The 12,684-nt window shown below is 56.6% G+C and overlaps 1 protein-coding gene and 1 long non-coding RNA gene across 7 annotated transcripts in view; one reads left to right on the forward strand and one right to left on the reverse strand.

Moving 5' to 3' along the window:
• LOC108384634 (uncharacterized) overlaps nucleotides 1-12,684 on the forward strand; it is a 29,722-nt gene that overhangs the window by 6,161 nt on the left and 10,877 nt on the right. The window lies entirely within an intron of this gene.
• The window catches only part of ZFYVE28 (zinc finger FYVE-type containing 28), a 102,833-nt gene continuing 97,744 nt past the window's right edge, over nucleotides 7,596-12,684 (reverse strand). For all 5 annotated transcript variants that reach the window (XM_073237951.1, XM_036992028.2, XM_036992025.2 and 2 more), the window contains 4 exons: nucleotides 11,884-12,000; nucleotides 11,301-11,405; nucleotides 9,230-9,333; nucleotides 7,596-8,798 (listed from right to left, as the gene is read on the reverse strand). In XM_073237951.1, coding sequence (XP_073094052.1) covers nucleotides 8,667-8,798; nucleotides 9,230-9,333; nucleotides 11,301-11,405; nucleotides 11,884-12,000 — 458 coding nt within the window. In that variant the 3' untranslated portion in view covers nucleotides 7,596-8,666. The remainder of the gene's footprint in view (nucleotides 8,799-9,229; nucleotides 9,334-11,300; nucleotides 11,406-11,883; nucleotides 12,001-12,684) is intronic.

Consider the following 12,684-nt stretch of genomic DNA (forward strand, 5'->3'; position numbering starts at 1 on the left):
GATGCCATGCACTGCGCCCTCCTGCAGTATGTAGATGACCTCCTCTTTGCCAGCAACACCGAGGAAAATTGTGCAAGAGGCACAGAGACCCTCCTGCAACTCCTGTCAGACTCAGGATACCGAGTTTCATGGAAAAAGGCACAAATCTGCCAGGAACAAGTCCAGTACTTAAGCTTCCTCCCCACCCAGGGCAAGAGGGACACTAGGGCTGGAAAGGAAAAACGTCTTTACCTCCTTACCCCAGCCCCAGACAAAGAAGAGCCTACAAGAATTCCTGGGGGCTGCAGGGTTCTGCCAAATCTGGATTCCTGGATTCTCGGCAATGGCAAAACCCTTCTACAGCCTCCTGGGGGGCCAGACTGACTGACAGCCCCCCATCTGGACAAAAGAGGCAAAAACTGCTTTCCAGAAAATAAAGGCTGCTTTAGAACAGACACCAGCCCTAGGCCTGCCAGATACAAAAAAGCCCTTCAATCTCTTCATACATGAAAAGGAAAAGGTGGCCCTTGGGGTTCTCACACAGACTGTTGGCCCCTGGCAACGGCCGGTCACATACCTGTCAAAGAAACTGGACCTGGTTGCAGCAGGATGGCCTCCCTGCCTCAGGGTGCTGGCAGCCACAGCTCTACTCATTAAGAAGGCAGACAAACTTACCCTGGGACAAGAATTCAATTCTGCCTTGCAAGGACACTGAAAGGGAAACGACCCTATAACACAGGGAAATCACCTGGCAGATGAAGCAGCTCAAGCAGCAGCCAGTAAACACTGGAAGCCCTCCTCGAGAAGCAATACTACGCCAGCCAGTTGCCAGCATTGTGCTGGGCAACAACTGAGCGGTGCATGACTTGTGCCAGGAATAACACTCAATCTGCCCCGCGACCCCTGCCAGGTGCCCAAAGGGCAAAGTTGCCCCCTTTGAAGACCTAGAAACAGACTTCACAGATGTCCAGCCAAGCCGAGGACTCAGATACCTCCTAATACTGACGTGGATGTACTCTGGGGGGTCGAAGCCTTCCCGACCAGGGCAGAACGAAGCCGAGAGGCAGCCAAAGTCGTCCTGAGGCCGACTGCGCCCCAGTCTGGCCTACCATCTACAATTCGCAGTGACAATGGGCCTGTATTTGTAGCATACAGAGTACAAATTTTAACCAAATCTCTCAACGTCACCTGAAAACTCCACACTGCCTACAGGCCCCAGAGTTCAGGGAAAGTAAAGCAAACAAGTCGCACCCTCAAGGGAACCCTAGCCAACTTCTGTCAGAGAACTGGCCCCCCATGGCTGGACCTACAACCCTTGGCCCTCCTGCATGTCCACTGCACACCCGTAGCACAAGGCTTTTCCCCTTTTAAACTAGTGTATGGATGGCCCCCACCCCATGCCTAGAAAGCCCTCCAGGAAACCTACACCAAATAAGAAATGAAAGAGTAAGGGAACAGCTCCAAGCCTTAGGAGCCACCCTAAATAAGTTACAACAATACACAATCTCCTTGGGGACCCCAGTGCATTCCTTCCAGGTAGGGGACTCAGTCTGGGTCAAATATTTAAACAAGGACTCCCTCAAGCCTCAACAGACTGGGCCCCACATTGTTGTTCTAACCATTCCTACTGCCCTCGAGGTCTCAGGCATCACTCCATCGGTCCATCATTCCAGAGTGGAGAAGGCCCATCACTTTAACGAAAAAAATGCATCAGTGAAGAAAGAGCCCAGCAGCCAGACCTCAGGAATCCCCTCTGCCTCTGCATCCGACGATTACTCTCTAATGAACACGTGCATGCCGTGGACCCTGGCGCTGGCCAGTGTGGGATCTCATCCTGGGGATTGGACTCGCCGCTGCTGCCCCTTCTAATTAGAATGTCCCCCACAGAGTTGCCTTTTCCACTGTTTATTGGGTAATCCTAAATTGTGCTGCTGGGCTTGCTTGCCTTTTTTAACTTCAGTCTCGGGCCTCAGCCTGTCTAACTTCTCCCCAGCACTTCTCTGTAACGTTCCTCTGTACCTGCTTGCGCTGTGCCTAACTGCCCAAATGGCACTGGGACAGGAGCACCCACTGTTGTACAATTTTACACTATCATCAAGAAAATTCATAGGCCAAGATGATGCCCTCTAAAATGAATTATTTAAAGGGGCATCGGATGGGGGAATGATGAGGAAATACACAGAAAGTTCTCAAATCCCTCCCCTCCTCAGGGTTTGGTAGGAAGCCAGGAAAGCTAAGAAAGTCAAAGAAACAACATTTCTGTTAAGGCTTCCAGAATATAAAGGAATCGCAAGGTGCTTGGGTGCTTGAGATTGAAACAATGTAGCAATGTATTCCCCTCACATGAGGACTCAGTGGTATGAAACAGTTTGTTAATCATAGTCATGGAAGCCCATTAGTTTATAATACAGTATCTGGGTAACCTTTACAGAAATAGATTAAAATATAACTAGCATCCTGAGTACACCTATAGTGACCTAATAGCTCCCACTGCAACAGTTTCTGGGTGCTGACACTCCGCTTAGCTTTGTAGTAAATGTATAAAAGGCGTGGCCCTGCTGCACTCGGGCTCAGACCTTTGGAGATCACTCTCCTCTGAGCCTGCCTGTGTAAAATAAAGCTCCGCCTTCCAAAACCTCCGAGTGCTGCTTGGTTCTTACGTCAGTGATCCAGTCCAGGTTTTCTGGTTTTCTGTAAGAGTGGGAATATTAACATGAACCCCAGTCAGCAAGTCCTTGTAACTCTTAGTCCTACACACAGGGAAAAGCAGCAGGACCTACCGAGTCATACCTGGAGTCACGGTCAAACATAAGGTGCAACGGCAACCTCCCAAGCCGACCAGTCACTGGCTCAGGCCAGGCCTCTGAGCATTTGGGGGCCTTCTGAAAACTTTAACACTCAGGAAAAAAACTACCTTCGGAATACAAGAAGTAGACAGTAATATCAAGATGCATGAAGATGGAACTAAATGCCCAGCTACCATACTCAACGGTTTTAAATTTAAAATAAACAGTTCATGCCACAGTAATCAAGACAAGTTGGTACTGGCACAAGAACAGAGCCACAGACCAGTGGAACAGAATAGAGACTCCAAACATTAACCCAAACATACATGGTCAATTAATACTCGATAAAGGAGCCATGGACATACAATGGGGAAATGACAGCCTCTTCAACAGATGGTGCTGGCAGAACTGGACAGCTACATGTAAGAGAATGAAAATGGATCACTGTCTAACCCCACACACAAAAGTAAATTCAAAATGGATCAAAGACCTGAACGTAAGTCATGAAACCATAAAACTCTTAGAAAAAAACATAGGCAAAAATCTCTTAGACATAAACATGAGCAACCTCTTCTTGAACATATCTTCCCAGGCAAGGGAAACAAAAGCAAAAATGAAGTGGGAGTACATCAAGCTGAAAAGCTTCTGTACAGCAAAGGACACCATCAATAGAACAAAAAGGCGTCCTACAGTATGGGAGAATATATTCATAAATCACAGATCTGATAAAGGGTTGACATCCAAAATATATAAAGAGCTCACACACCTCAACAAACAAAAAGCAAATAATCCAATTAAAAAATGGGCAGAGGAGCTGAACAGACAGATCTCTAAAGAAGAAATTCAGATGACCAACAGACACATGAAAAGATGCTTCACATCGCTTGTCATCAGAGAAATGCACATTAAACCGCAATGAGATATCACCTCACACCAGTAAAGATGGCCGTCATCGAAAAGACAACAACAAATGTTGGCGAGGTTGTGGAGAAAGGGGAACCCTCCTACACTGCTGGTGGGAATGTAAATTAGTTCAACCATTGTGGAAAGCAGTATGGAGGTTCCTCAAAATGCTCAAAATAGAAATACCATTTGACCCAGGAATTCCACTTCTAGGAATTTACCCTAAGAATGCAGCAGCCCAGTTTGAAAAAGACAGATGCACCCCTATGTTTATTGCTGCACTATTTACAATAGCCAAGATGTGGAAGCAACCTAAGTGTCCATCAGCAGATGAATGGGTAAAGAAGAGGTGGTACATATACACAATGGAATATTATTCAGCCATAAGAAAAAAACAGATCCTACCATTTGCAACAACATGGATGGAGCTAGAGGGTATTATGCTCAGTGAAATAAGCCAGGCGGAGAAAGACAAGTACCAAATGATTTCACTCATCTGTGGAGCATAAGAACAAAGCAAAACTGAAGGAACAAAACAGCGGCAGAAGCACAGAACCCAAATATGGACTAACAGTTACCAAAGGGAAAGGGACTGGGGAAGATGGGTGGGAAGGGAGGGATAAGGGCGGGAAAAAGAAAGGAGGCATTACGATTAGCATGTATAGTGGGGGGGGGACACGGGGAGGGCTGTGCAACACAGAGGAGACAAGTAGTGATTTTACAGCATCTTACTATGCTGATGGACAGTGACTGTAATGGGGTTTGTGGGGGGACTTGGGGAAGGGGGAAGCCTAGTAAACATAATGCTCTTCATGTAATTGTAGATTAATGATACCAAAATATAAACAAACAAACTAACAAACAAACAAATAAATAGTTCATTATATTTGTGAACAATTTGTAGGGTAGATTTTTTTCTCACTTTACAAGGTTTTCCCACTATACACAATGACCCCAGAGCAACTTAGACCTCTGTAAATAAAATGAATTTCTTGTAGCCAAAATATCCAAAAGCAAAACAATTAAATTTTCATTTAAAATAATTTTATAGGAAAAAAAGTTATGAAGGAGGATGTGGGATAAATGCAGGCACTTGCTGTGGTCCCAGGTGTGGCCTCCATAAGCCACAGGACCTCTGACAGCCCAGGGCCAGCCCCCTCCTCCACAACCAGGGACCCACCCCAAGCTCAGGTGGTCCCCGGATTGGTGCCCTCCGGGCCCTCCACTGCTCTGTGCGCCCTCTCTCTTCTGAGGCCCAGGGAGGAGGAGTCTGTAGTTAACAGACAGGTCTCCCTCCCCTGCACAAGGGGTCCTCGAGGCTCACCCCAGTACCCTCCCCTGGTTTCTCTGGCCTGGGCCTTCCTGACCTGCCGCCCACCTCCTCCAGAAAGTCTCCTGGGCCCTGAAGATCCTGTCTAGCTGCTACACATGGTCCTAGGATAGAAGCCTCCTAGTCTTAGACTGGATGCCCTGAGGCCTGATCCCAGGAAATCTACCCCCGAGCTCTCCATGCCAGGGTCCCTGGTCATCCAGCCGCTTTTACACCCGGAGGGCAGCAGGTTGGGTTCTAATAGTTATGGCCCAAGCTGCCTACATCTGACGGTGCAGAGGCCTCTCCGATCTTGGCCCGTACAGCTCAGCAGAGTCCTGAACGGTGGCGCAGACAAGAAAGAGTGACCATGGTCAAGCCATGTTACTGCCTCTGATGGAGCTCGGGTCCCAGCAATGGTGTTCAGAACACAAATCCAACCATGTCTCCTGCTCAGAACGCTTCCATGGGCTGGGAGAGGGCCTGATGCTCAGTGCCTGGGGTGACCCAGCCTTGTTCCCCATCTCTCCTCCACCCCACCAGAAACACCACCAATCCTCGCTATCTCCAGGCTGTTTGTGCCACCTGGTTGACCATGGACGCCCTGCCTATGCGTAGCTGGCTTAGCCAGTTCGCACGGTCCCCCAGCGCGGAAGACCCAAAAGCAGGGCAGGTTTGGAGTCTGGGGGCCCATCTTTGTCCAGCTCAGGTGCAGGCTCCAGCCCTGAGGTACATCGATCTTTTTGGAGCAAATGACCGCACCAGCAGAACCTAAAGCCTCACTTGTGTTTTTAAATCTTTGGGGTGATATTATGTTTGAAAGACTGCTCCTTGCTGGCTTGGGACCCTCCCCTCCCCAATCTCAGAGGGAGGGAGGAAGGGCGCTGAGAGGCACGCTGTCTCCTGTAAAGAGACTCCAGGCTTTTCCCTGAGAATGCATGTGAGGGTGGGCCTGGACAGCACCGCTGTCTGGAGGAGGTGGCTCTGAGTGGGCCTGGAAGGAGACAGCACCTCCAGGACTCTGGGTCATGGGGGTGGCATGGCTTGAGCACATTGGGTCCTGCCCGCCTCCCCACTGCAGAGTCTAGGGAACGGGAAGAGCCAAGAATGGCTGGGAAGCGGCCCCCTCCACGGTGCTGTCAGCCCCCTCCCCAAGCCCTGCTGGTCTGTGTCTGGCTCTGAGCAGGATTCCTCTTCCCGTTCCCCTAGCCATTTGGGGTGTGGTCTGCCTGGCCTGGGGTCCTTGCTGGGCCAGGACACTTTCTGGCCCCTCCACCCCACTGAAGGACCCAGAGGACTAGGGCCTGGCCCTGGTGCAGCTGCACTAGGGGCCCTGTTGGAGGCCTGGAGCACCCACCCACAGAGTGGGTGATTGGGGAGGGGAGGGTCCCAAACCAGCAAGGAACAGACATTCAAACATAATCTCTCCCCAAAGATTTAAAAACACAAGTGAGGCTTTAGGTTCTGCTGGTGCGGTCATTTGCTCCAAAAAGATCGATGTACCTCAGGGCTGGAGCCTGCACCTGAGCTGGGCAACCCCTTCAGGCAGGGTTCAGTTGCCCCCAGACCCCAGCAGCCGGCCAGAGAGACGGGAGGCAGCAGGCCGGCTCGCCCCCCGGTGGTCAGCACAGGCTACAGCGGAGACACGGAGGCGCTTAGCCCTGCCCCTCCCACTCGGCCTCCAGCGGTGTCCTGTCACCCTCAGCAACATCAGGACGCTAGCAATCGTTCTCCTCTCCTGTTCTCCCTGCCCCACCCAGGGCCACACAGCTAGCTGGTGTGGGTGGCCGCCCACCTGGGTGGCTGGGTGTTGGGGGGACCGGGCCTGAGGGCAGGCAGGCTGTACTTGGGCATATTTGTGGGGAGAGATGAGCCACAAGTGGTGGCAGGAGCAGGGGCATCTCCAGAGGCCAGGGTGTGTGCGGGGGTCTCTGGCCTGAGCTGGACCAGCAGGGGAGGGGGAAGGACTGGGTGGGGCTCCCCCCTCTCCCTACCCACCGCCCTGAGTCTCCGCCTCCTGAGCCCCCTTGGGTACAGCAGGCTCTGGGCGCTCCTGCCGAGCCCTTGACTTGGTGGCTCTGCCCTTGGGGTGGAGGTAGCCTTGTAGGAGGGTAGAGTGAACACACACCCCTGGTTCACCATGGAAACCCCTCATTCCTGAAGAAATGGAACGGCTGGTAACCCTCTATGGGGACTCTCATGGCCCGAGGCCTTCCTGCAGAGCTGCCTCCTTCTACTGCACAAAGGTGGGCAGGGTGGTTTGGGGGGCCCCCCAGGGCCAGGCAGCATCCAGGGGTCACATCCAGAGGCCAGGTCACACTGCCCTGCCCACACACACACAGGCAGGGGTCTGAGGCTGAGGACACCTGAGAAGGGCTGGGCTGGTGGGCAGGCAGTGGGGAGACCAGAGCCCTCAAAAGGCATGGGATGGTGATTTCACAGGTGGTGTGGGGGGCACCCTTTTCCTGGGGGCTGGCAGGAGGCCAAGTCCTGCCCTTCAATTGTCCTAGGAGTCTAGAAGCCCCCAGCTTCCTAAGGGAGGCTGCCTGCTAGCAAGACTACCATTGCTTTCAGAGGGAGAAAAAGAAGTCCAAGCTCACATAAGAAACCAGAGCGTCTTCATCCTTAAATAGATTTATGGAAATGGTTTCGAGTTACAGCATTTAGAAAATAAAAATAATCCATATTTCCTCCAATATATACTTTTTACCAGAAAGGCCGTTTTGTGCATGCGCAGTCCACGGCTAAACAGTGCTTGGGTTTCATCCTATGAAAGAAGCCATACGTGTGTGTCATCTCTAAAAATAAAACTGCAATCGTCACTGCGATGTGAGGCCTGAGACTGAAGCCTGAGCTGTGGGTGCTGGGGCCCAGGCTGCACTGGGGTCTGAGGATGTGGGCTGGGCTCCCAGGGGCAGAGGTAAGGGGCTAGTGGCAGCCAAGGAGCAACCCGTGGTGGTCCTCGGTCTCTGCGGGAGCCAATGCTTGGGTGGGCGGCCGCCTGACCCCTCACCATCAGGAGGGCAGATGTTGGCAGGGGCATGTCTGCCTGCCGAGAGGACCCCAGGTCTGCTTCTTCTGCATTTTCTCCTTTCAAGAAGAAATGAGACGTGTGTTGCTTGGCCAAGGTCCTGAGGGAAGCGGGCAGAGGGCGGAACCGTGGGCTCAGCCTAGAGAGCATGGCAACCTGGTTGTTCCGGTCTGGAAGCCCTGCAGTGATGCTGAGGTCTGGCCCCTCTCCCTGGGTATCCACCATGTACCCTGGGTTGGGCCCCAGGTGCCGAGGCTGCCTGAGGCTCAGACAATGACCCCACTTTCCCCAGAGCAGAATGGGCACTGGGCAGGCCTCCAGCTATGGCTGAACCTCAAGGCTCAGCCCACCAGGGGAGAGCCCACCCCTGCCCAGGCAGCCACCAGTCACCCTGGGGTGCCCCTCTGGCTCAAGCTGCTGCTGGCCCCCGTAGCTGGTCCGGGATCCTCACAGGCGGGAAGGCCAGGGTGGGCAGGCCGGGGGTGCTGGACATTCTGGGCGTCGGGGGCCTGCAGTCCTTGCAGCAGCAGCTGATGAAATGCGGTGAAAACCCACCAGCAGCCTGCAGCCCGACAGAGGCGGGAGCGCCCACACTCCACGCCTCCTTCCTGGTGGTCCTTCCTGGCCCTGGCGGGTTTGGGGAGTGCTGGGCGCCGCATCAGACGCCCATCTTGTCACTGCAGAAGGGTGTGACGTGGAACACGTAGCAGTGCGTGCACACACGGACTGGCTTCACCTGCCCGTAGCGCGGCAGTGGTGCCGAGTGCCCAGAGCAGCGTGAGCAGAAGATCTAGAAGGCGGGCAGTGGGCAGCGAGGCCGTGAGCCGGGTGGGGTCCCCAATAGCCCCCCTGCCCACCTTGGCCCTTCACTGTTCCTCACATCCCTCCCACCCAGACCAGTGGGGCATGAGCAGTGGGGCTCTCCTCCGTGGGGCTGGGGCCTTCAGAACCCCCAGGGCAGGCCCCGGCCCCAGGAGGCCAGGAGGCGGAGGAGCCCAGCCCACACCAAGGCTGATGCAGGCTCTGGCTCCAACCCCCTGTGCCTCCCCACCCCCAGCTCTGAAGCGCTGGGCCCTGTCCACACCCTGGGCCAAGTCAGGGCAGGGCCTGGGCTCAGGGGCCTCTGCACAAGGGGCCTGGGGGCACCAGTCCTGATTCCAGCCCGCTGTGATGTCCTGGGGACAGCCCCCAGGTCCCTGGGGCTGTGGGACAACCTCCTACCTTCCCACAGCTGCGACAGTGGTGTTTCCTGCGGATGACAGTGAAGGGTGCTCTGCACGCAGTGCAGAAGCCGCAGGCCTCGTCTGGGACCCACTCGGGGGGGTCTGTGCCAACGAGATGGGGGCCACGTCAGCCAGGGAGCTGTGCGGCGGTGACGGTGGGGGCGGGCACGCCGGGCGGGGCTGGAGGCTGGCAGGGGGCTGGCAGCCTGCTCTCCTCTCCAGTCCTGCCCTGGACTGGTTCCTGGCTGTGGGGCCAGGAAACTGACGGGTCACAGGGCCGCCAGCCATCGGCAGTGCCTGTCCAGCAGACCCCCAGCCCCTGACTCAGGACATGACGGGGAGTGTCCACTGGATGACCCTCTCCCAGCCTCTCCCTGCCAGCACCGAGCCTGGCAGGCCCCTGGGCCAAGGTGGAGCTGAGAAGTATGCCCAGCTCAGAGCTGGGTATGCTCCAGCGGGGCCTCAGGTGCCCCCAGCCCTGCCCATCCCTGGCTCCAGAGCAGTTCTTAGGTCCTGGGGGCCTGAGAACCCAGGTGGACACGCCACCTACCCTACCCCTCCCAGGGGCCCTCATGGCTCGCAGTTGCCCGCCCTAGCTCACTGTAGCGCACTTCCCAAAGCACTGGCAGGAGCCTCTGGCGAGGTGTGCTCTGGAATCGGGGAGGCGTGTTATCAGGGCCCAAGGCCAGCACTGACGCCGGAGGATGAGAGAGCCCCTCAGATGGCTCCCTTGGCCATGGGCTGTGCTCAGGGGGTTCCTGTCCAGCCACACCTGCCCCCAGACCGGGTGTCTAAGCAGGCATTGCCCTGCATGGCCAGGTTCATTGGGGTCCCAGCCTCCTGCCCTCACTGCTTCCAAATGGAACTAGGCAAGGCTGCTGGGCACGGGACACTGGGGTTCCCTCTGCCTCCCCCTGGACTCTCCCTCACCTATAGGCTCCTTCTGCCTGCCTGCAGAGGCCCGGAAACTGTCTCCTAACCAGCTCCCCCTGCTTCTGTTCCGCACCCCATCATCCCCGGCACGGGGAGACTATTTCCCACAAGGACACCCACTGGCCCCAGGGAAGCCCTAGAAGGGATGTCAGCCCCCGTGGGCCGTGCTGGGCCGGGGCCTCCAGCTCCCACAGACACAGCCAGACCCGCATCTGGGGAGGACTGGGAGAGTGCTGACCAGGGCCCAGCCTGCATGCGGTGTCAGTGGGGCTGGGTTGGCTGCCAGGGGAACACGTGAGCCCCGGCTGTGCGCTGGGCCTCTCCAGAGCGCAGTCCTTGCAGGGTCCTCTGAGCAGAGGCTTCCAGTCCCTAACAGGCACGTTAGAGCATGACACCCACTTTTCACAGAACCTGGGAGCACTTGGGCAGCAGGAAGTTTGTGTTGGTCCTGACCCCAGCCTCTGTCACCCTAGGGGACCAGCAAAGTGGCCCCAGTATGCACACTGGTCCCTGGACAGCACCAAGGGAGGGCCTGCCCAGCTGGCCAGGGACCAGGAGTGGTGTGCCCCCTCGCCTATCGCAGGGCCAGTGTCAGCCTCCTCTGCTGGTTCACGTTCGACACCCGCCAGGCCTCTCTGCTGCTATCCCTCTCCAGCCCCTTCTGAACGCCTTGTCCCCCACCCCACCCCACCAGATGTACTGCCCAGGCCCCCAACCTGCTCTGGACACTCCCTCCCTGACCACCGAGACCTCCAGGCTAAGGGGGTAGGAGCCTGCGGCCCCCTGTGAAGAAGGCTCTCTGGGCACAGCCAGGAGCAGCCTTCCCTACAGGGCAGTGCCGATGGGGACAGGTGTGTGCCTGTGCCCTGGGACCAGCTACCCTCGGCTGCAGCCCAAGGCCTCGGCAAGGGGGCCTGTGCACCCGCCCTGGGAGCGGGGGAGGGGTGCCGGTGTGGGAGGCTGTCTCCCCGTGGAAGCTGCACACCCAGACAGCCTCTGGGGGAGGCCCCCACTGAAGAAGCACTATCTTCACTGAGTCTGGGGCCCAGGGCAGAGGCAGAAACATCCAGACAGGTCTCTCCGAACTGTGCTCAGCCGGCAGAGCATCAGCTCCTGGACCAGAGCTCCCCACGCACCTTCCAAGTCCCCATCTCGGGTCTTGGCTGCAAGATCGGAGGATGACAGGGTCTCCTGGCACAGAGCACAGTCGTCCAAGGCCGCACTCCGCAGCGTCTGGGTGACTAGAAGAGACAGGGCCTTGCTGGGTCCGTCCCTGGCGGGCCCACCCCCGCGCGGCCAGCAGGGCTCAGCTCCCCCAACCCCACTTGCAACCCTGCAGCCGGAGGAAGCTGGGTGCTGACCCGGCAGGGGCCCTCCCCTCGGAGTGCCCCCCCCTGCACAGTGGGTGTGTGGGCAGGTCCCCCTGGATGGAGATCCCTGAGGCAGGCCCACCTCGGGTGGTCCCTGGGTGCAGAGCTGTGGCAGGAGGCCTTGCAGTGTGCATTCTGGGAGGCAGAGCTGGGGAAACACGGGACAGGCTCTGCACCTCCCACCACAAGGATGTGCCCTGCTGGGCCCGGCACCGCTGGGCGGGTCCCCTCAGAACACAGCAGGTCCCGTGAAAGCTAAGTGGCTGTGTGGGGCCACAGATGCTCAGGGCTAGGATTTCTGCACAGCCCACTTCCTGGAGGTGGGTACACGTCCTGAGCTGGCACTCACCTTTCTTTAATTTTTCCTTGTCATCTGTCTCTGGTTTGGTGGCCATGACCTCAAAAAGGGTCTTAAGAATACTTCTTAGGTCACTGGCGTAATTTGTCTGCAGCTGGTCAGCCACACCTGGGGGAGGGGACGAGCAGGCAGTCAGGCGGACAGGCCCTGGGGCTCCGTGCTGCTGGCTGGGTGAGACCCTGCTGGGACTCACAGGCCCAGACCAGCGTGTCCTCAGGTTGGCCAAGGCTCAGAGGCAGCCCAGCCCCCCGGGAGACAATCCCCCTGGAGGGAGAAAAAGCTCAGAAGTCAAGGCAAGGCAGGGAGACAGCCCCACCACAGGAGCCTGGTCATTCCCACTCAATGTTTTGTCCTGAAGGTCACAACCACCACCACCACGTGGTCCTGGCCCCTCGCTGAGGGATAGTCCCAGAACTCTGAACTGTGCCCCCCATGGTAGCCCCTTTCACTGTCATGGCCAGCGGGGCATCTACAACAGTGTTGCCCCAAGTCGCTTTGGCTGCAGGACCCCGACAGAGCCTTGATGTGACCAGGGCCCCAAGGCTGAGCCTGCCTGGAGGTGGTGCCCAGTGCCCGGCACTCTGCTGGCCCCGCAGCCACTCCATGGCAGGAAAGTGCCCCTCCCCCACCAGCTGCAGTCTCCCCTTCCCTGACTTAGGTCCGTGTGGCCTTTCTTAATGCCATGCGGGCTCTTGGAGGACAGGCTGGTCGGTAATTTACAGCCAAGTGGGGAAAAGCTATGCACATCCCACCAGCATACAGACGCCCAGTGACCTGTCACAGCGATCATAC

Source organism: Manis javanica, chromosome 5, assembly GCF_040802235.1.
Source record: "Manis javanica isolate MJ-LG chromosome 5, MJ_LKY, whole genome shotgun sequence".
NCBI classification, from domain to species: Eukaryota; Metazoa; Chordata; class Mammalia; order Pholidota; family Manidae; genus Manis; species Manis javanica.